Source organism: Patiria miniata, unplaced genomic scaffold (assembly GCF_015706575.1).
Source record: "Patiria miniata isolate m_02_andy unplaced genomic scaffold, ASM1570657v1 HiC_scaffold_4, whole genome shotgun sequence".
NCBI classification, from domain to species: Eukaryota; Metazoa; Echinodermata; class Asteroidea; order Valvatida; family Asterinidae; genus Patiria; species Patiria miniata.
This window is the reverse complement of record NW_024037071.1, coordinates 5111661-5136522: the sequence shown is the minus strand read 5'-3', so window position 1 is coordinate 5136522 and position 24862 is coordinate 5111661. Positions and strand designations below refer to the sequence as shown.

The following is a 24862-nucleotide window of genomic DNA, read 5'->3' as shown; positions in this document are numbered from 1 at the left end:
CATTGAGAAGGGTTTCAAGATGACATCATCGCAGGGCATGTGACGTCATGTGATAAAGCTTTATTTTTGGAATTTTTCTAAGCATTTTGAACAACATTTAACTGTATTAAATACTCTAAAAAGTGACTGCAAAAGGACAGACATAGCATACACATTTATAAAATGCGAAAAGCCCCATGTTCTGTTTTCAAACAGACATACAGCTCTAGTTATATTTCTATTTCTGTAAAGAAACATATCTCTGTCTATCAGCTTCTAATCGTCCAATCTAACGCCGTTTAAGGCCAACACAGGGAGTTTTTTTCTGAGAAGTAAAACGGAGAGCCTGGAGATTTCAATTTTGAGGAGGCGGGAATCCCTTGAGATTTCTTCTGGAAGACAAACACGCGACTGGACGAGGGCTGGAAAGCTGAACATACACAGAGAAAATGGGATGTGAACAAGGGGAGGTATTAAAGATTGCATGCAAGGAGATAGTGGTGTGAGGGGCAAGCAGTTATAGACTGGGCCGGGTTGAACACAGAGTAAAAAAAATCTCAACATTGCTTTAAATATATATATAGCACAGAAATGATTTATTTGTCTGATTCTTTTGCTTGCATTTATTGCATCTAATCATTCCATTAAGACTGCCTACATATTCAGAATCCATCAGTTATAAAGATCGCTAAATAAGAATCATAATTATACAATTTTTACTAGGTTGATTACTATAAATGATATCGAGTAAAGAATAAATCTGTGAATTTGGAACTTTTGGAAAATCCCTCATTGGCAAGACGGAAATACAAATTGTTATTTTCCTATGGAGTTCAATCACGTTTCAAAACGATTTTAAAGGAATAAATTCAGCAAAAGAAATTATCTCACTCCCCCCAAAAAACTAGGTCATTCCAATTATCACAGGTGCTAATTAATTGACTACAAATTTCACACATTATTAAGCAAATCTTATGCAGGTATACTGACTATAAGCATGAACAACAAAAGAGAAGTCAAGAGGAATGAAGTGTTAAAACAAGCAGGAAGTTCAAAATGACCATATCTACTAAAATTAATTAAGTGTGAAAATTAAATTCAATGTCATTCAATTCCAAATTGGAGCAATGTTTCAATCCTTCATTTCTGACAGTTTTTGTTTGTGGTCAGTTACCTCAAGTGGCCGGAACACTAAATATCTGAGGAGTTGCAAAACTCCAAGTGTGTCATCTGACCATCACGCAGTAGGTCTAATCCATGTAACCATATCCGTCCTGATATGTCAAGCGATACCCCGAGACAGAGATATACAGGGTTCAGCCGCTAGAATGATTCATATGGCTCTGGCCCGCTGCTTGTCGACGAACAAATCACATGGTTTATTTTGCTACACATTGTTTATGATCACATACAGAATATCTATTTTGATAGAAGTTTGTTGCTCATATCTTGTTTTTCTTTAGGTTTGGGATTCAACATCTAGTTTTAAGAGACTTCAGTTGAGACTTCAGTGTTATGTTTCAAATGTCATCTCCTCTACATGAAAATTTAAAGAAAGTGTTTTTTTAGGTATCGTTTTATTATTGCAGGCGGAGAAATTTCAGGTCAACGTACAAATGTATATACTTGGTTGAATAAGGCAGAACATTAACTATCACAAAAATAGCTTTGATTATTATTACTGATAGGATTAACATACCTTTTTGATTCTTTGATCTCTTCCAACAACCAAAAGATTACACAATTTTTGCTCACAAATTATTTTCTTTTAAAGTGCAAAACACAAAGTAACAAAAACGTGGAATGTTCTGATGTAACTACAATGTATATCATCCACAGTATAATGAGCCATTTTGCTCATGAACGTTTCTGATGAAACAAATGTATCTATAGTCACTGTGGACAATTTTGCAAATGTTTCTAAAATAAAAGAGAACCGTAAATTAAAAAAACAATATTAACCAATGTTTTCTTTGTTTAGCATCTCTGGTTATCGTGAGTGCTGGGCAACATAATTAACTTGAAAATCTCTCTAATCTTGAGTTATACAAAATCTCATTTTATGAGTACCCACACTAACCCAACATTTCCCCCCAAACAAACAAATAAACAAAGGAGTACATGAACAAACAACTTTAGCTCTACCTCTATTGCCCAGTAGTGCTCCACATCTGGGCGGGGCTTGAGTGAGTGAGGAGTGGGCGGGACCGCTAATTCAGCAGGTACATGAATGTTAGTGCAGGGATCGGTGCACCTGTTGGCACCCCTGGGAAGGGGCCCGATGAACCAGCGATATCCAGGTGAGAATATTTCAGCGGCTGATTGGAGTCTATACCGTGCTGTACAGGAAACAATGGGTCAAAGGTCAAGAAGTGAATTATGCTTCGTGGCATCATTCAACCGATTTCCCTTCTCAAACAAATTCAGTGAAGACGTCAAAGTGCCCCAAAACACTGATTTCCAAGTAGACTCTGATGAATACATACCGCTGCCATTAATAAGTAAATACCAATTGGAGTTTGTCATTTCCGGAAAAAAATGAAGGTTATTTGGACCTCGTCTAGTCTCATGGTCTGATCTATAGGTCAAACGGCTATTATTATCTTATTGATGCAAACAACAAGCGTAGCTTCTCAACAAATTCCACAGCCAACTGGGTCCTTTGGGAAAAATAGGTTGGGTGGAGGGATATACATTCAAATATGAAATATTCATGGTAATCCTAAGCGCCGAGTCAATGACGTCATCCTGTTTTAAGGAAGAGTTAGACAAAGGGGGGGGGGGGGGGATGTCTGATCATGTCTCATCTGGATTGATGAAGCTGTTTGGTCATCGATAGTTTCAGAAGGTTTGAGAGCAACAGGATGTTAGAACACTGCTTAGTGCCTGACATTTTGCTTTACTGGTTCAAGTCCGAATAAAAATGATGGATTAACCTTTTTTTGAGATACATGTAGTTGGACACAATAGGACGGCTTTATGGACTCTGAGCATGAGTACCCGCTCTATGGTTACAAAGAGAAACTTTCGGGGGCAACCAAAGGAAGGGGCTCATACTAACATTGTGGACCATGCCTGACGCTCATGAGTATGGAATACCATTTTGTGGACTCACTCTCAGAACAACATCTCTCATGCATACTTTGCACCGTACATGTAGGTGTGTGAATGAGTTCACGCACGCGATGTTTCTAGAGCTCTCACAAGAGGTTATGTAGTGCCCTCTACCATTCATGAACGGAGTCCATTTGATAGGGGTAAATTGTTTTTCGGTTACCCAATATACCCGCACAAAATCGTGCCTCCTATTGTGTCCACCACATCTCAATGAGGCTAACAGAGCTTCCTTGTGCAAAACATACACGAACAAGCTTTACAGCCTAAGTAATGAATCTCAGTGAATATAACGGAGGTACATAAATGTGCATGTATCCTCAACAGCTTTTTAACAGCTCGCAACGCCATAGTGAATTTCAATGTATGTTTTTTATATACAAATGACAATAAATTCTATGACTAACATGGTCAGGTGAATTTGTGAGATTGACTTTAAAGCATGATAAGGTTCTTCATGGAAGCCTCCAGACTCCATTGGACTCAGTCCATGAACAATAGATGGTTCGGGTTCCAAACGTTTTAATTCTGGATGTGCCTAAAACAGTGGTGTCTTCACGTGTTAGTGCCAGACGCCATCGGGAATGCATTCGAACATCCCTCCCAGTTGTCACTCCCAAATTTACATGAGATAAATGTTCCATTAGTAGTGAGAGTGTAGAATTAGGACAAGTGGAAATCTAGCTGGTGTTTGTGTGAATGTAAATGATCACAAGACTATGAATAGCAAGTGAGTCAATGTATGACAAGGTTCCCTTAATGCCACCTGCAATGTACCCTCGTGTGCATCTTGAGATTATTGGCATGAGGACACATCTAGAGTTCATCCACACTTATTTTAAAACCATGCCGTTCCTGAAAATACGAATGCAGTTGGTTGAAAAGTCAATGTTATAGGCTGGAGTCAAAGTGGCCATGTATTCTACCTCAGACATAAAACACATCCCATTGTAAAGACTGCATAACTCAGCTGGTAAAGTGCCAGTAATAATTGAAGTCCAAGATCCAAAATAAATCCCATTTCTTTCTCCGACCCAAACTTTAGTGTTATAGTTTGTGTTTGATGATTAGTCAAATCCCAGTGGATTACAGCACAGCTACTGTATGTTTCTCAACATGAGGCGATTATATTTACAGAATGTAACCAAACTGTATCCACAATAACACTGCTATGATTCACTTGACATTTCTCCCACAGAACAAATCGATGGAGAGAAGACAAAAATCAATTACATCTACAGGCATATATTCACTGCCCAAGTGTTACTACTTAAAGAACGGTAAATCTTGCCATACTATGAAATAACGAAAGACTTTAGGAGACAAGATCTTCAAGTTGGAAGACAGGGTGACAGACGTTAATTTTACGTGTACACACATTTACGGCAGTACTTATTCACTGCTACACCACTCCAATAATTATTCTTACACCTACGTCGAACAAGATGCATACATTTTTGATGCCATTCCCACTAAGCCTTACTTCAATTCCATAGTAATCAAATTATAATCCACACTTCAAGCGTGCCCATGCATATTATGTAAAAACCTCTTCCCCATTCTCCAACACTGCAGGAAAACCTTCCGGAAAAGTTCCGGATTCTGAAAATTTGACACGTATCTGACAGAACTGTGAAACCTCATGGGACCTGAGTGGGCGTAGCACACCTTCGCCGGATACACTTGCCTTCATGTTTACTACAAGGATCGCTAGCTGCCAGCCTCCATATTTTAAACTTGTTTACCCAAAAAGTGGTGAATACATTTTGCAGGACTTAACTCTCAAAACCTAAAAAAATTATCTTTTCCTTTCATCCTCAATGAGCATCAATCTTAAGTTTAATCCTTTCCAACTTTGTACCATGTCTCTTTTAAATGCAACTTATTTTGGGACTTAGCTTTGATGTCAATAAAAAATTCCTCTTTTTTCCATCTTCATCCTGATATTGAACAACTCAAATCCCAGTTATTATCGACAACATAACATGTCTTGAGACAATCTCCTTGTCTCAAGGGCTTACAGTTGGTCGGAGGTGGAGGCCGGACCGAGTGGGTGTAAGTAACAAGTCATGCGAGAGACAGACGACTGGGATAAAATGAAAGGCCAAGGTGATTGTCAACGAAAATAAATCTCTGAGTAGCGGCTTACGCAGGCGGAAAATTATAGAACCTGAGGGTTGATTACTTGAAGATCAACATCATCGTCATCTTGCAATCATCCTACAACAGGTGTACAATATATATATCCCTGGCTGCCTACTTCTAGCCTTGATCCTGTTTACTCCCATCCTACAAAGGGTTATTCCCAAAAAAATCAACTTTAAACATGGTAAACAATTTACCGCAACCCTGTATTTTTAATGTTTGCATCCTTCAGGCAATGGTTATAACCATTCTTTCTTTGAAATCATGTTTCCCTAGTTGACAGGCACAACTGAGGGGTGTATTTTCCTGACAGTCTGATTTCGTGCTTTAGGTTGGACAATTTGTTTGTCATTCTGTTTGTTGTAATTTGTCTAATTGTTTATAGGTATGTGTCTTAGATGCTTATATGGTGGGATGTGAAGCTTGAAAGCAATCATGATCATACTGTCAGTTTGTCTGTGCATTGTTTATACATGTATGTGTACGTCTCTGTATCCCCTCATTGGTATGTGTGTTGGTTTGTCAGTTTAGTTGCCAGAGTGTCATCTGTCTGTCCATATGTATGAATGATCGTCACAACACTGTCCGTCTACATGCCTGTCTGTACTTAGTCTAGCTAAGGCCCTGTCTGAATGTCCTTTTTTAATTGACATTTCTTGCAATCTGTTTGTTTGTTATGGAGGCTGACTGGCTGTGCATCTATCTGTCGGTCCGCCAATTTTATGATATTTCCTTCCATCTGTTTGTCACTTTAATTTGCTGTGCATCAGATTGCCTGTTTTTGATATTTATTTCAATCGGTTTGTTAGTTTAATTGGCAGTGCATCTGTCTGTCTGCTATTGATATTTATTTCAATTTGTTTGTTAGTTTAAGTTCAATCTCTTTGTCTGTCATGGTAGCTGTGCATCTGTCTGTCAATCCGTTTTATTTATATTTAGTACGACCTGTTTGTCAGTTGGGTTGGCTGTGCATCTGATTGTCTGTCTGTTGTTGATACTTCTGTCAATCTGTTTGTTGTTGATACTTCTGTCAATCTGTTTGTCAGTTTAATTGGCTGTGCATCTGATTGTCTGTTATGGTGGCTGTGCATCTAATTGCCCGTTACTGATATTTCTTTCAATCTGTTTGTCTGTTATGGTGGCTGCACATCTGTCTGTCTGTCTGCTATTGATATTCCTTTCAATCATTTTGTCAGTTTAATTGGCTGCATCTGATTGTCTGCCACTGATATTTCTTTTAATCAGTTTGTCGGTTTAATTGGCTGTGCCTCTCTTTGTCTGTCTGTGGTTGGTATTTCTCCCAATCTGTTTGTTTGCTTGCTGGTTATTAAACTCCCTCCCTCTCCTATCGCTTCATGAGGCTCCTTGTCACCAAGTCTTCATGAGGTCAACATTCTCCCTGAATGTTTACAACCCAGATTCTCCGACCCCCAAGGACCAACCTGACTATCAAATTACCGCATTTTCATAACAACGGCGGTTACTCATTTGCTTCCAACAAATGATGCCGTTTGCAAGTCAGTGTACCTAGAACCGTAACAAATTGAACCTGACACATCTTCTTCCATGATGTCACAACCTACTGTGATAATAATGAGCGGAGCGACGACTTTGGCTCGAAAAAATATCCAAATAAATATCCTCTCCCACAGGCGTTAGTTTTTCTGAGCCAACACAATATGTTTTTCTGAGCCAACACAATATGTCATGTCCACACCGGGCTTATTTTCCATGACATTTTCAAAGAATTGGCAAAGACATCCATCAATACTTAATTCACCAAACCAATGAATAAAACAAGCAAGCGTCAGAGTTTGATCAAGAGCTTCAGTTTGTAATGACGCCCGTGAGCTGATGCATTATGGAATCATTAAGACATCACTTGCAGTCTGCAATTCATCATGTCTGGCTGCAATGACAGTTGCAAATACTGTAATTCAATAACAAAAGGAAAGTTTCATGAAGGAAAGTATCAAGTATTTCCCTTTAAACACTCCGACTTTAAAATGCGCATTTCATGTACATGTATGTTTACATTTGTTTTCTAAAAATATTTTTCCCCGTTAAGCTAATTTTTAACAAATTTAAAAACAAGAAGATTTACAACAACTCGGGGTTTACAAGCAAATTTATCTTTTTTTCACAGGATACGGTTACCATGGACACCATTTCAAAACGAAAATTAAAAGGCCCATGCAATGTACTTTTTTTTAATGCAATCCTTGAAAATGCACTTTTGTGCAGCATTTAATCTCATGTTCAATTTTTGTTTTGCCATTTTAAAGGGCATTTGACATAATTTGCGTGCCTTTTTGGTTTTTATGCTAATTCAAATTTCCATATTCATGAGCAAAACTGTGATGTCATTCCGGGCAGAAACCTCCATGTTACAGCTATTTCAGCACAAAAGTTGCTAGAATTTTGTTGTAGTAACTTTTATTTTTTTTGGGTGATTCGTTGTTGTCTACGTACATGGCAGTAAGGCAATGAGCAACCCTTTCTCACAACTGTTTTCAATGAGCACATTTTGGGTTCACAATTTGAACACAAAACCCCTAAACTGAGATGTGTCTTCCTGGAATGACATCACAGCAACAGCGCCCTCAGTTGTCCGGAAAAGCATGAACATTTTTTAATGTTTAAAGAAAAGCACTTTTCAATAAAATTCACCAAAAAAGGATGTCAAAAATAATAGTCACACATTTAAGAGGAGTAGAACGTTTCACAAAATGTGTTCCTTTGCAAAATTCACTGCATGGACGCTTTAATGAAGATGCTTGTTTTACAAGATGTCAAATCCTGCTCGCTCTTATCAAACATCTACCTCTAGATCCTCTCCACGCTGTTGGAAGAGTGTTGGGTATATAGATCTAGCTGTCCGCATTTTGTGTACTGACATGCCGCGCTGGTAAAATTGTGGATTGAATTAAGTGTCTGCAGTTGTCTGGATAAATCTTTGTGACCAAGGTTGCACGCAGAGACAGGAAAAAATACCAAGTTTTTAATACCACGGAGAAGAACATTAGCATAATGACTGCATGTGTAAACTCAAATGGTGAGCTGATAATATAATAAAATATTCTCGCTCTCTAAATTGCCTTGGAATGCCTGAGGCCTACACAAATTATATTTTGAGCTTTTTTTTTCTAATTTATATTCTTGCCATTTTTCCCAACCATGTACAGGTATTTTTTTTCCAGAACAGCAGTTATTCCCTTGGTGTTTTAGAGACTGGTTAGGAATTCCATAGAGAACTGTGGGAATAATACATTTATAATTACGTATTATTTTAAATAGAAACTGCAAATTGAATGAAGAACATGATTATACATGCAAGTGTTCATGCGTGAATGTATGTGGGAAACAGATCACGCTTTTGCCCTCATAATTCCAGAAAAAAAAGCTAAAACTTTAACGGTATCGGATTCCATATATCTGAGAAGGTGGTACTGTATATCTGCACAACAATTAAAAAAAAAAGCTGTTTCCAAAATACATGTAAATGTAGCTATGCCCAAAAGACCTTTACAACCTTCTAAGAATAAGCCCATTCTTACACCCATAAGCCCACTATTTCACTGGGAAATTAATTCACATGGGCGGCTTTTCTCAGTCCCGTTAGGCTACCATTCTCTCCAAGAACCTTATTGTACATCAAAGACCTCCATCAAAAAGGAGAAGCATAGATCTGAGGGACGGCTTTCCGGAAGCCCTTTATTCTGGGTTGATGGAGCACGCTGGCTTGCCTCGACCCACATCCGGAGTGAACACAATAAGACGCTAGCCTGCTTTCTGACAATCCTTCACTTGGCCGCGTCATTAACAATGCATCAACATGAACAATGAAACAAGCGTGATTGTTGAATCTATGAATGGGTGATGAGTGCTCTATTGTAGAGGGAGAGAATTCAGACTGACGATGAGACTAGCTGCCAGATATTTGCAGTTCTCCTGCCAAAAGCTATTATTAATACTAATAAACTGTTTTATCTTAATCGTTATAATATATCTCATTTATTTAGAAGAATTCTACATGTACCATGAGGTGGAATGAACTAAAGTAAAAAACTGCACAAAATGGTGCCCTCTATTGACTATTCATAAAGAGTGACAGGCAGAATTACATAATATATTTATAAAAGATGTTTACTCAATATGAGGTCTTTTTTGTTTTTGTTTTTCGTTTCTTAAATAAATATGTTGACCCTAATGACTTACAATTTATAATTTTTGCAATATAATGTAATTTTCTATAAACTTGATACAACTTTGAAGCTGTAAAAATGGTATGGTACCGTATTTCATGGTAAGTATACATTGTGTCAGGAAAATCTGAAATTTCCGAAACCTTGTGTTGTTTATGCTCAACTGTGCATAAATTTAGACCTAGATTATTCTTGAAATCCTCCGCATTGCTCCAGGATGTCACTGGCTCTGCCTCAACATATTGATTGTGGAGGATTTTGCAGGATTGATGCAGTGATCACCACTCCAAGGCCCACATTCAAGAAATGGCAGAGGATTTTGCAGGATTGAGGCTGTATGCAAGTTTTACATGGAGGCAGTTAGAGGATTTTGCAGGATTGAGGTTGCATCCTAGCAAAAATGCCTAGGGGGTTAGCGTTAAAGAATGCCACATCATGGACTAGGTATGATCATCTTGATATTTTCAACTGACGTAGAGTGCATAACCTTTTCTTTTTATCAGGACACAAGAACTAGTTCTTTTAATCTCCAAAGTGCAGTCACTAACCTAACACACTGGATGTGAATATCCCAATGCGTGTCAAGCCTGGAGCAAAAATATTGCCTTACTAAACAGTGACTATTCAAAGTGCGTCTGTCTTGAAACACAAGAGAATGGCACTTCAGAATTGGTCGCAATAAAACGCTGCCATTCCTCATGTTACCGTCATCAATGTCTGGAAAGACGAGGATTAAGCCTCCTACGCAAACATACATTCTGTGCCAAGTTGTCCTTGCAGTCAAACTCAATCCAGTGACTGTGTTTAACAGTTAAGAGCTCCCAGCTACATAAAGTAGGACTGACTGGCTGTGACTGTTTATGTAACTTGATACAGCTATGATTTGACTGTGGGTGATTGATAAGCCAGTTGATTGATGCCTACCAGTCGCCTGCTTTTTGTCTTTTGAATGAATTTGAGTAGTCAGAGTGATTGCTTGAAATATGATCTGACTGTTGGTGACTAGCCTGTGTAAAAGGCATGGCAGGGGAAGAGGATTGATTTTGTGATTGTCTGTGACTGTTCAAACAGGAGGGAAAAAGATACTGGGAACATTTGCCTTAGTGCATTTTGAAACAAAAATTGTTCAAAATCTTAGTTTCCATTTTTAGAAAACAGAGCGAGCGTATGCACAATTGTTTGGGTCTCGTAACTGGATTCTGTTGCTAACACATCTGTACGGGTGGGCACAGTTTCTCAGACCACCTTCAATGATTGTTTTCTTCCGATTGATGCCATAGCAGGAGGAATAATTTCACAGGGTATTTGGTATCAGTCCTATCTTCACTTTGAGCATGGTATTTTCTCGTTAAACTGGTAGGTACGTTTCTGAGTCCTAGCCATTACTTTGTGATAAAGAACTGAGTACTACAGAATACTACAAAAATTATGTATGCAGGCACCACATACACCAAAATACTATGAGTGCTGTGCCCAGTTATACATGTATGCTGAAGTACTGCATACTACAGTTTACTACCAGTAGTATTTTGTAGCTTTAGGTGAGGTTGGGGTTAAGGTTGCTACTTGTTCTGACACAATGCACTATGTTGTTACGTTCTTCAATCTCGTAACGCATTCTTCACAATGTCACATCCGTGTTCTACAGTTATAAATGTGTTAACAGTTTAGACAGTCTTTGTAATGGATTAGTGGATGGATAGAATTCCAGATAATGGAATGGATCTTGATTGGAAAGTTTGCTGGAAATTTGATTCATAAAAGTAATCAGTTTGATTTTCAGGCTTGAGAAAACACAAAATGCTTTATTTCAATGGCATTATGTGGTCAAAATCATGCAAAGAATGTATTTTTGGGGAATAACACATTCCGTAGATTTCCCCAACTGCCAGCCCTAGGCAGTGCACTGTGCACTTGCGTAAGACACTTGCCACGTCAGAATCAGCTGTTTTGTGGCCAAGGCTTTGACTTTCACCATTCACACGATACAGTTAATAGCCATAGCCATGACTCCACGTGAATTATGTCATCTTGGGATTTCTAAAGGATCGATCACGGGGGGCAATCTGCCGAATGTCGCCGGAGGGAAATGACTGCGATTCCTATTACAGAATGTTGCATGCGATGCACAATGTCAACTCACATGGGAACACAGCCCGTAGCATGATACTTTGACTTTTATCCAAAAAGCTTGTTTGTGCCATTTTACCGACAGATCCATACAGATGAAATTTCACTTGTTACTTGTTGGCAATAGACTTCTTGTTAATTTGGTTTGTTTTGCAAGGCAGTTATTAATTATGGTGCCACTGACACTAAAGACAAAAATGTATTTCATGAGATAACAACTAAAATTGTGCGACAATGCATATTTTTTTTACGACCTCGGAAACCTTTTTTTGCGACATGAAATTTACGACATGTATTGATGTCAGGAGTTTTTGTGTGATTATTTATTTCCATATCAAACGGGCTTATGATGACTTTGCATGCCCTAGGTCCGTATACAGCATACTTTCTCCTATAGCCATTTTTCACGTCCAAAATGCATGGGTTATGGTCCAGTGCAGACGTAAAATATAAACATCTGTCTGTATGGACAGAAGTTGAATATTACAAAGGCCTTATTAAAGGTACAGTCCATCATTTGTAATTTGTGCATTCTGTTCGTTTGAAGCAACAAAAGTGCGCCAAATCTAAAGAAGGGTGCTGAACAACTAACCTGACAAAGTTTTAGCTCAGCTTCAGCAGTTTATTTGGAGAAATACAACATTCTAGGATCTCGAATTCAAATCAAAAGTTGCTGAATCATGTTTTGAATTGGGCCTGAATTCAGCGTACAAGACACGTTCTCACTGAGCCGGTTGCAGCTACGTGATGTGTGCGTGTGCATCGTGTGAACGCCTGCGCGCACTTCGCCAAATAAAAAAACGAACTACTAACGGAAATTTCCAATGATAGACGCACCGTTTGAAAGGCCTTCTTTCATTGATTTCTTCAAAATGACAGCATGCCAGAAAGAATAATTACGTCAGTTACTTTTTGGATAGCTGCAAATGATGGACTGTAGCTTTAAAGTCACCGAACTGATCACATGCCAGCGCCTGGGTCTGAGTGATTATGTAAATCCGTCAAATTACATGCGATAAATGTTTGTTTTGAATAACGTAGATAGAGCTCGTATAAAATATTCGTGGCAAAAATTTTGTGAATGCATGTCGTGAATCTTATGCTGCAAATTTTTTTGCAATGTCGTTAAATAAATTGCGATGTCATAAAAAAATTGAGGTGTCCTGAAATACATTATTTATGTCTTTGATATCCTTAATTCAGGGACATCATAATTAATGAATATCTATTCAGGCCTATTGCAAATGAATGCGCACGTAACACTGCTAGGTGATATGTATTATTGTTAAAGGTACATATATCTTGGATTTTCACAACATGAGTCATTTTATCTGGCATGTTTTCGGTAGCGTCCTGATCTTGTTTTGCCGGTGTTCCATCCAACATCAACATCTAACAAAAACATACATGTGAGCTTCATGAACATTTTACTGTGCTTTTGCACAATGACACTGCTCCACAAACAGACACAATTTTTCACACAACGTAACTTGGGGTTGAAAGGTCAAAGTTGACTTACCGCATCCAGGCCGGAGGTCATGATAAGGAATGCCGCAGGTGACTGATGGCCACGCGCTGTAGAGCTAGATGGCTCATTGTTACATTGCAAGATGTCCTCATACTCAGACTTCCCCGTGTGGAATTCATAGTCCTGAACAAGAAAGGGGCAACACACAAAAATGAAATTTGAAGAAAAGTACATTTACACACACCTAATTAAGTTTACTAAACAAGAAGTAGACAATGTTATTTCTGGGCAGGAGACTTTGGTTCACCCCTAGGAATTATGCAAAGACTGCGAAATGTATGTATGTAATACCGAGTCAAGTCTGCTATTAAGAGAAAGACGATAGTCTTGGAATCGAACACTTGAAATGTTGTCAAACTCATGTCAAAACTAGAGTCAAATTACAAAGTGTTATTTAAGACTTTTGCTCAAATACAAAAGACTCAAATTCCAGCTTTAGTCTCTGGAATTGAGTACTCTGTTTAAATCCTGTCCAAGTTTGCTTAAAAATGAAATATTTTAAATTTGTTTTGCTCCTACATGACATACATGTACTTTCAATTTTAAATCACAATTTTTAAAATATGAAAATGAATACTAAATTGATTCCCCTTTAACCACTGAACGCAAAATAATTATTTTGGAACTTCTAAATAGCTCATAAAAAAATTAATAAAACTAAGCTCACCTCCCTACGAATGGTTGAAATCTCAAAGGGATCGCCCATTTGATCACCGGCTGCAAAACAAAACAATAAATGTAACTAAAATGGAATTAACAAACCTCTAATTCAGATAATTAGACTGGCAACCTGTTCTAAGCAAGTCCTACTAAATGCAGTAGGTGATTTTAGGTACCTGACTCTAAAGATAATGTATCATGATGTTTATATGCTTGAGGGCATTGTTCATATTTCATCCGTGTTCAGCCGAACGATGTCTCACCACCGTGCAGTTTCTTTTACATTGCCCCTAAACCTCGTAAATTCAATATTTATTAAGAAAACACGAGCGGCTTCTGAAGTGGGCCCTATTTCATAGCACTGCTGAACAGTTAGCAGAGAAGTTGCGCTATAAACTACCTGTATAGCAGAAAATTGTGCTAACCTTAAGCACTATTTCATAGCCTGGACGTGCTAACGGTTGCGCATGCATGGAGATTTCTCTTGTTACATCACTAATTTAAGCAAGTTTTTCCAACGCTGGTTGGCTGACCAGCATTGGAGAAAACTGGCTTTAAAAAAAAAATGCTCCTAACTTTTCACATTTAGTTATTCCGCATTTTCTTGCAATTGATTACACACCTGCGAATTGGGTACAAGCCTGCTAGACTGATTCTCTGACCTAACAATTCCCCGAAGTCTATAAATTGCTCTGTTTCATCTTAAGTGGGGTCAGGGAACCAGACTACAAGAACATGGTACGTTTTCTTGGATTTCCAAGCATCTCCGAACCCAAAATGTGAAGCAAGTCAGTTTAACAATATTTGCTATGACATACTAATCCTCCAAATCCATTTATTTCTGAAAATTGCAGCAAAAGCAAATGTTGTACATTCCCTTTAAGAAAACAATAAAAGAAGGCCATTTCCAAAGATGCATCAAGTGATGCATTTTAGGAAATTTCCGTTAGTAGTTCATTTGTAATTCAGCAAATGGGTGCAGACAAGTGTTGACACGACGCACAAGCATGCGAGGTGCGTGACATCGTGTAGCTGCAATTGGCTGAATGAGAATGTGTCCCGGACGCTGATTTCGGGCGCAATTCAAAATATGAATCAACTTTTGAATTGAACACGAGATCCTAGAATATTGTTTTCTCAGAACACACAGCATTTACTGAGCTAAAACTTCATCAGGTTAGTTGTTAAGCACCCTTCTTTTGATTATGAGCATTTTGCTACTTCAAATGAAAACAAAATGAACAAATGACAAATTATCAACTCTCCCTTTCACAACGTAGCAAACAGTACTACCAGTGATAATGGATTAAATTGCAAGAATTATTATCTCACCTGCCTGCACGGCCTGTGCATTTTTCGTCTGGAAAGCCGGACCATTATCCAAGATAATCTGAAAAGTAGAAAATTAAACAGATTACATAAACAAAACTAAGGCTGCAAAATCTAACAAGAAGACAATAACACAACAACAAAATGATTGTCAGTATTCACTGTATAAATCCATATAATATTAATATATGCTGTACTGCTTGTCACAACTTTTGAAAAAAAAAGGTTAACAGTGCTTTTCAATGGAGCCTGGAGAATTGCAGACAGTCGAAGAAAAAACAAACATGTTTGACTAGCTGCATTTAGCTGTGAAGAGTTTCAGAACAATGATATTTAATAGAGAGACAGCTGAAGAAAGATTCTCTCTTTCTGGGAACGGAATTGCCAACAGCCAAACAGCTAAATAAACAAACAGACACAACAGAGAAACGATCTTATGTGTCTGCACTGAAAAATTTTCATTCCTTTTATTCTGATTTTTATTTTATTCCAATCCCTAGATCAAGGAACTTTTAAGTTAAAATGATGCTACAACAGTGAATTGGAAAACAAGGAGAAATCTATTAACAGAGAACTAAACACAATTCATTCTCATATTATATACAAGTTAAAAAAAGAAGCAAATATCTTTTTTTTTAAACAGTGGCAACTACTCAAGGGGCAAATTGAATGTTTCTGATTTCTCTGGCAATGTTACGGTGTCCATGGAGATACTTTCTTTCCTTTTTGTCTCAACAAAAAGGCAGTGGATTTGGATAATGTTACAACAGATGCATTTCAATCTTCAACAAAAAATATCCAGGGTAAGGACCGGTCTGTAGCCTAGGGGTTAGAGCGGCACACTTCCAGCCTAGTGAGACGGATTCAATTGAATTAAGCAGAAGGAACGCAATTCAAGCAGGAAAATTATGCCACAGACTGCAGGATAAACGGGCAAATTACACTGCAGGAACACGATAAACAAGCTCGCGCCCCTGGGCCTGAATCGGTCTATCAATAGAGAGTTACATTTCGGATCACTGCACTATCTACCGCAACAACACTGTATAATACCGCAGGTCGAGCGTACAACCTACACGGATGAAAAACAACGTAGGGGCGCGTTGCCGGGCATTTTGTGTTGACGAAGCGAACAGCTTGTTTTTGACACATCTCATGTGTGAGAGGGTGTTTAAATTATCCGATAAGTGTTTTGACAGATTTCGTAATAACTGGACAAACAAAGTACGTTTCCCACTCTCAAAAGGCCTGCTAGATATTAGATTGACAAGTTTGCACGGTGGAAATGACAGACGACGGAATGTTTGCTGTACCTTCGTGTAAAAATTATCTTTTTCAAAGGCAGTATTCCTCTTCAGATGGCCTGATCAGTGCAAAACAAGTCAAATCTTTAATGAATTTTTTCTAATTTCATCCAGTATATCTTCACGTACTAACAGTGTACTAGGGACAGTGATCTACAGGACAGGCCAGAAAGAAAGTAACATAAACGCACGACAAACAAGCAGTGCAGTTCGTAGTGATACTTACGGTATACTTGGGTCCCATCGCACGGATAGCATGCCCAGTCAGTGTTGCTATGGTAAACAGATGAGGATTCACTTCATTCCCAGCCTAAAAATAACAACAAAAATGATTGAAAGACTGGTTACCCCTCCCTCTCTGGCTGGCAAATTCAGCTACACCATCACAGTAGTCAAAATCAATCAAGTTTTGAAAAGTTAAGAATCCCTTTCTGAATTTCATATATATGCTTTGACTGGAGGTGACTGTTATGCCAGCTGACCTCTTTTGGATCTGGGTAGAGCCTCGCAACATTTTCCCTATGTGCATTGCTGGACTTGCGTAGAAGCCATGTTGGATTCGTGCTAGTGTGAAAGGGGTCTTGGGGTTGGACCCAGCTCCAGCATGGGGAATTGGGATTTTGTTCAAGGGTGTTTAGTGTTCTTTGAGAATGTTTCAAGAGTTGATAGATGACAAACCTTTTCCTTCATTTCACAGAGGCAATCAGCCATTGCCATACGTCCTTCAGCGTCAGTGTTACCGACGCGAATACGCTTACCAGCTCTCGATGTTATGATCTCATCAGATACATAGCTCTCTGACAAAAAAAAGAAAAAAGAAAGAAAACGATTTCAAATTTCTATAATTGGTTAAAAAGGGGGGGGGGGAAATGAAAATACAAGATTTCATGCAATTATTTACCACACCTTGATAACCTATATAAATCCATTATTATCATTATTTTCATTACTCAATTTCAACTGCTGTTGACTAATGAAATGCAACATTGCAAGATGCTCAAGGTAGTGGGTGATGTGTGAATTAACTGCCATATTCCATGACTCTTTTTTGCCTCTGATTTCTTTAGAAGAAAGGGAAAATATTTGTATTTTCAGAGATTGAAGTTGTGGTCTGGTGATGGATGTACTAATGGTCTGGCTTCAGACTCACCCACTCCTACGCTATTACGGACCATAGCCATGGTTCCAATCACTTTGATGTTCTTGGGCTTCAGGAGATCCAAGGTTTGGAAGAATCCCGCAACGGTGGCTGCTCCACACTTGTCTCTGAAAGAAATATCATTCCAAAGTTGAGATAAAAAGCATAGTCCAAATCTTAACACAAATTCATTGGCTTACTTAAGCATGGGCCTTATGCCCGAGTTGGCTATTTTTGCTGAGTTCCCTGAATGTATTGCATTAATTGTTAATTGTTGAATGAGATGGCGCCAGACTACTGATGCAGGCATAATGCAGCCTAATTTTACTGTATTTTTTTTTTTTAAATCTGGCTTTAAACATTAGAAAATGTTTCATTACAAATTTTAAATTATTCATGGAAGCAGGCTGGAATTAATTAGTAAACAACTTGCTTTCATTCGTCTTCACAACTTCCAAAAATTGAGATTTTACATCACTTTCAAGTCAATATGGCCGACTCGTCAATACGGCCGACTTTGCTCAAGCCCCCCGAGGCCCCCCCCCCCCCCCGGTGCGCCACTGAGTTAAGAAGTTTCTTAGCATCAACAATGATCAAAACTTAACGTAACTAAAGTATTGTAGGCCTCGACAACTTTTGAAAAATTGAATCTATCATATTTACCTGTGCATTCCTGCCATGTGACCTCCAGCTTTAATATCAGCTCCACCTGTGTCATAGGTCACGCCCTGAAAGAGCAAAATATGAAAATTCACAAGCTTGCTTAGATGGGACTCGGACCATGATCTCCTGCTGATGTCTTAACCACTTGATTTGGCATGCCATTTTTTTTTCAGGTATATGGGATCATTTGCATTTATCCCAAAAAGCAACCTTCAGAATTATCAATAATAAGCTTACTAGGATTAAAGATCCTACTGACACTAAATGCCCTGTTAAATGATTCCATCTGGCTTGCTGTCATTTAGGAAGACATCAAGAAATGTAGGTGATTTCCAACAACCAGTCAATTGACTGAATGGTGGAAATAAAAAGTTGTACAGACAAAATCATGTCTTGTGATCAAAAGGTTTGGCGTTTTTCCTCTACTGTTTCTTCGAAAAGTGTAATATCCACCGAGCTGAAACTTCAACAGGTTAGGTTTTGAACATTCTTCTGTGGATTTTGAGTGGTATTACTGGAAACAAAATTATGAAAAGCAAATGATCCTATAAGCCTGTAAACTGGTATTAAAATTGACATCTTCCTCAAGATATTGCACGATAATGACACCATTAACCTTCGACCTTTCTTTTCACCAACCTACCTTACCAACCAGCATCAATGTTTTCTTCACTTCGCCTGCTCCTGTATACTCTAGCTTGATGATACGTCCTTGATGACGCTGAACAAGCTTAGCACAACGATTGACGGCCGAGAACAGCGGGTACGACTGCATCAGAGTGTTGTCATCAAAAACAACGCTCACCTGTAGGAAACAAAGAATGAGATAATTTGAAATGGAAATAAGTGAATGAACTGAGCAGTTATTCACAAAACAGTATTTAAGACGTACTTTTTAAGACTTTACTAATACTTATATTCCTTACAATGTACTGTGAAAAAATTAATGGTACAAGATGAACGATAATCGTTGCAAGTAGACTCTGACATGTGCAAGAAATTTGCGGTAAACGTCTACACATATTTAAGGTGGAAATATGTTAAATGCGGAGTACAAAGCCCGACATCCTGTAATTACTAAGAGGCTTACATCCCTGTAAATGATAATCATCAGATTTTAAAAATTTGTATTGTGACGTTTCGCACACAAACAAGTTTGAAGTGAGATCATGTTATCTGTTTTGAGATTGTGTGTGGGTCCAGAACACATTCAAAAATAGGTTTCTTCTCCCATTTAGCGTTATATAGAGTCACAGCAAGCTAGCACTTATAGACGATTAGCCATAGGCAATTACCTTGATGCTTGGCGAGTCTTGGAACAGACCCGCTACATACTGGGCAACATTGGGTGCGGCCATACGCTCTGGGTCAGATCCACCGATATCACGGGCTACCAGCCTGAGGAAGTGAAATATACAATACGAAAACTGTCACATATTGCTGATTCAGCGACTATAAAATAACAAATATGACATGTGAACCGTGTTGCATCAGAGGTACATGTGAAGGATCACAGATGATCACAGATGATCACAAGTCAATCACAAGTCATCCAGTCCCCAGTCAACACACAAGCTATTCAGAACCGTGACAAAGGATTTCTTTGTTATTTTTCATTCCGTGACTTGTGAATTGATTTGTGACAAGACTTGTGACGTACTCGTGATCCATCACAACTATCTCGACTACAAGACTGATTTTCTCAATCAAAACAAACAACTTAAATCCTTGCTAGCTACCTTCCACTCTCGATAGCCGTAGCTTGTTTTATCAGAGCATCTTTGCTTGCAGCATCCTCGCACCAAACTAGGAGTTTCTCCACCTTCTTGGCCTTAGAAGAAACATCTTGACGGATCTCAAAGGGCTGTGGGGAAATAAAACATGGTAAAAGCAAAATTGTAATAAAAAAAATGCGAGTATAGATTTTCTGTCAAACACAAAAATCACCCAAAGCACAAGGTCTTGACATTTTGAATTTGAAAAATATTGGGAGATCTCTCTACTTTTGAAAAGTTAAAAAGTTATGGCATAAAATATTAGTAATCCATGTATCAATGTCTCCTTGTGATATATATCTCTTTTAAATTTGCTATGCTAGAAATTAAAAACAGTGTTTTTAATGTGTTTTTTTTATGGGATACTTTTACATTTCGTAAGAGTATGTTTAAAAGCAAACAGCTTAATTCAAACATTTAAAAATTCAGGTGTATGGGCCCCACACACAGGTATTCATACCCCCTCAATGGCAAGAAAGGGAGAGTTGGCGGAGAACACTGGCAGAGACATTTACACACAATACGGACTTTGTGAACATTCAGAATAAACTAATTGGGGCGTATTTTGCAATATGCACTACAGCTTTGTTTACTGTACAGAATTATTAAAGTGGGGCTCACTTCAGGCTATGGCACCTGAACCAGTAAACATGCTGTCTCGCCTACTAGGATTTCTAAAGTTGTAAAGGAGCACACTCTCTTGTTCGCCCATGGAGCCAATAGGCTCTTCAAACCGGAACAAGTTTGTTCAATTTCTAGAAAAAAAATATTGTCTAAACTCTTACCACATACAAGACTTGCAATGCACCAAGCAGAGATACCAGATTGGTTTTAGGGAAAGTATCATCAGGAGCGCAGACAAGGAGTGGATGCTTGCTGCCTGCTGTTATTGCACTAAAGAGAACAAAATGAACATATTATATCAAGTAAAAAAATAGATCAGTTTCTCAACCCTGCATAACCCTGGCAAGCTCAGTGGTTCAATTGTTGAGACCTCTGCACTGCTAAGCCGGAGATCGCTTTTAAATATTTTCTTCCAAGCACTGCTTTTAAAACTAGAACGGCGAAGCCGCCATGGCTCGCTGTCCAAGGCAGGAAGGGAGGCTGAAGGTAGGGTTGGGGATGGGCATGATGGAAGGGGATCAGGATTCTTGTTGATGTGCCTAGGTGTAGGGGTCAGTTTTTAAATGTCAACATAAAAAGTCAACAGATTACCTAATAAATACATGTGTATATAGGTTAGCCGTCACTGTATTATGGGGGAGTTTTCCATTGTTAGGGTAATTAGGACCCAGTTGTGGATTTTTGCAGCCCCAACAGTGTCTTCTGCTCCCCATACTTGTATTACCATGGGAAAACTCTTGTGTAGTCGCCACAAATGCAGAACAAGAATGGGTATACATGTACATGTAGACACAGCACCATCACCACCTCCCCCATACCTTACCCCATCCCAAAACCTTACCCCATCCCCAACCCGCCCCCTCCCCCACCCAACCCCCTACCCACACCCATTCCATCCTCCCCTAATCATCCCCACCCTATCACCTACACATCCAAACCCCACCCAAACTCCAATCCCTATCTCCTTCCCCCTCCCCTGACCCGTACCCTTCCCTACCCCAACCCCCTACACCCACCTACCCTATCTTCCCCTATCTGTCCTTACCCACCCCTACATATCCCCACCCTAACCCTTACTCGAATTCCAATATCCCGCCCACCCCATTCCCCCACCCATACATCCCCACCTGACCCCATGCAACCCCTACTCTGATCCCTATATACTGCCCCCTCCCCTTATCCAACCCCTACAACAACCCATCCCTACACATCCCCAACCCAACCCTTACTCCGATCATATATCCCGCCCCCTGCCCAACCCCCTCCTAACCCAACCCCTACATCCATGCCCATCCTCTCCCTACCTGTCTCTCCCTACCTTTTGCCACCCCACCCCTGCAAATCCCCACCCCACCCAAACCCAGTATTCCAACCCCTCTCCCCACCCCACCCCACCCCACCCCAACCCGCCCCGCCCCACCCATCCTATAGCTCCCCTACTCATCCTACTCACACAAACCCTAACTCCAACCCTATACCCCACCCCGACCCCACTCCACCCTCCCCTACCCCATCCCTACTCCAACCCCATAAACTAAAAGATCAAACCAGAAGCTCATGCACATCCCCAAAATGCATAGTGTACATGTACATGTTATACCGGTATACACACATGTACATGTTATACCAGTATACATGTACATGTAACAATTAAAAACTTTAACATTTCCTTGAATTAAAGTTCCTCAATAAAATCATAAAATTTACTGCAATGATATGAACCTAACTGAAGTTATAGGCCTAGAGATGATAGCTGACAACTGCATTTAATTTTTTTCCCCAAGTTAACTAAAACCAAAAACTTCAACATTTTTATCTAAACGCGGACGGCCGGACGGACGGACGGACGGGCGCCCGGACAGACGGACGGAAATTGGTATTACATAGGCTCGCATCTGCTTCGCAGCTCGCCAAAAATAAGTAGGTCAAGGGCAAAACCACAAATGAAAAAAGTTATGTTGTTTACCGTTGGATACCGGCCCCAGCTGCATCTGCAAAGCGTCTGACATCATCGTAGTCCCTGTTGATTGGACCAGTGGGTGAAAAGACCAACGCTTTGGGAGGGTTCAGCGGTAGAGCAATCAAGGACACTGAACAACCTACAGAACTGTCAACCTGGAGAGAGAAAAGAGTTGGTCACTGAAAATCTGAGAAGCACTGCTGGAAACTCTGGATTGGACCAGTGGGTGAAAAGACCAAAGCTTTGGGAGGGTCTAGCGGTAGAGCAATCAAGGACACTGTACAACCTAAAGAACTGCCAACCTGCAGAGAAAAAAAGAGAGTCGGTCACTGGTTGAAACTCTGGGGATTTCCACTTATTTTTCCCCTCAGAAACAGACGTACTCACAAAAGGAACCCAAACTCCCAAGGTATTTTTGCTAGGATGAGACAGTAACTGCAACTAAAAATAATAATAGAGATCAGAGCTTGAGTTCAGTTTTGTACCTTTTGTTGAGCCAAGAGCACCGTCTTGTATAGCTCCAGACATCCTGTCAATTTCTCAAGACTGCTTGCAACCAGAACGATGCTGTCGCTGTTTGCATCTTTGCAGTCTGAGGTTGCTACCACCTCGCATGGAAGTCTGCAAAAAAAACCAGATTCCGACTTTTGAAAACTTTTATTCGGTTGATTGTGCTGCCATCAGTGTTTCATTTTTTGTTTTTATTCAAGGCTCAGAAGAATTCACTTCAAAAAGTCAGAGATTTCCTTCAGGGTCAACCAATCGCGAAAAAAACCCAATCATTGAATCAATCGACCTTAATTTGGGTGAACAATAAAACAAAAATATATATATGCTAGGCCTAGGGTCTATAATAAGTACTAACGTTAGGCCAAAAAAAAGTGGTTCTGCTTCCGATTACATGGCATTTGAAAATAGGGTAGGTAGGTAGGGAATTTTTCGTTTTTGCACATTTATTTTGTGTACGATCATATTGAGGGGTCTGCGTGTAGTCAAGGGTAAAAGGTAGAAATTGATGGTTTTGAATGTTTTTCTTTTCTCATTATTTCCAATAAAAGAATATTTAGGTAGGGAAACCGGAAGCAGAAATATAATTTTTTTTGGCCTTAGCGGCTACACTGTAGGAAACTTAAAGAAAATTATTGAGAAACAAACATGATTTTAACCTAGTAGTAAAAGGTCCAAAGCATTTCAAATGCGACAGCCTAACTTTAGTGAGTGTAGGAATTAAACAATTTACATTGATTTTTGCTATTCCACAGCAAATTTTGGAATGATCAGTGATGATATCAACCGTGTACTATTAAAATCAATATTCCTGATCAGCTGATAGCGATGTTATTAACTGTAGTCATTTGTCAGGTGATCTAGGTAGGAATGTTGAAATTTACACGAAAATGTCATCATCTGACGGAAATGACGAAAACTGACATATATAACCAAATTGCCACCTATTAATTGTTCACACCCCCACGATTACGCCGCAGAGCTGGATTCTATCTAGTCAAAAGAGCAATTTTTGGCAGCTTCTGGACATCTTTTCTTTTCGTGACATGCTATGATACATACAGATTACAGGGACTTGTAACTTGTCTAGCCTAAACAAAGCACTTCCCAGACTACTTCTAAAATCAGAAGGCTTCTCTCCGTCAGCTGACGGAGAGAAGCCTTCTGATTTTAGGTGTATTCCCAGACTAGTTCCCAGTCCTCCGTTATTACAAAACTTCCCATAGTAGGCAGAAAAAGGCAATAATAACAGGTTTAATTTGATTCAAATTATCGTAGTTATACGAGTACAGAAGCATAGAACATTTTCTTTCCTCTTTATTTTATATGAATTATTTCCCTTTTAACCGCTATACATTTCATTTAACATAATTATGTCGTGCAAGGTTTGTTAAGATTGCGCAAAATTCATAAATTGCGCACGTGATATTCCCACGCAATCTTAAGAATGCGCGCGCATTCTTAAGATTGCGTGATTTTCAAGAAAGCGCACAACAGCCTGACAGGAGCAAAATTAGAATGTTTAAAACATTTTTTTTTTTTACAAATGGTAGGCCTAAGAGAAAACCAACCAAGTTAAAATAAACCTCCTCCTAGTCCTATTCCAAATTGATATAAATTAATTTTACAACACACGTATCGTATCGTACAACGTGAATGTATTGTATTTACAAGGTAGTGAACAAAAATACACACCCTCCGTATCTCGCCATTTTTCCCGAAAAGAAAGACTTCTTGGTACTCCGGGAAAACTTGCCACGTTTTCTAGTATATAGTAGACGGTCACCAACGAAAAGTTTGC

General features: G+C 39.1%; 1 protein-coding gene across 1 annotated transcript; it reads right to left on the bottom strand.

The window, feature by feature from the left end:
* Positions 1-546: 546 nt before the first annotated feature.
* On the bottom strand, positions 547-24862 carry LOC119739695 (putative aminopeptidase W07G4.4). Its single transcript, XM_038214717.1, has 15 exons — positions 24757-24862; positions 23040-23175; positions 22561-22709; positions 20756-20864; positions 19935-20059; positions 19491-19593; positions 18839-19000; positions 18196-18260; positions 17545-17660; positions 17073-17191; positions 16621-16704; positions 15094-15151; positions 13769-13818; positions 13093-13224; positions 547-2318 (listed from the first exon to the last, which is right to left on the bottom strand). The coding sequence occupies exons 1-15, from the start codon at positions 24771-24773 to the stop codon at positions 2190-2192; spliced, it is 1554 nt and encodes a 517-aa protein (XP_038070645.1). The 5' UTR covers positions 24774-24862; the 3' UTR covers positions 547-2189.

Bases quoted from the DNA above. Each gene is read 5' to 3' on its own strand.
- LOC119739695 (XM_038214717.1), bottom strand. The intron at 20,060-20,755 runs GTAAGAGTTTAG...ATTTCCCCACAG, and splicing joins CATTGCAAGTCTTGTATGTG to CCCTTTGAGATCCGTCAAGA. The intron at 19,001-19,490 runs GTAATTGCCTAT...TGTTTCCTACAG, and splicing joins AAGACTCGCCAAGCATCAAG to GTGAGCGTTGTTTTTGATGA.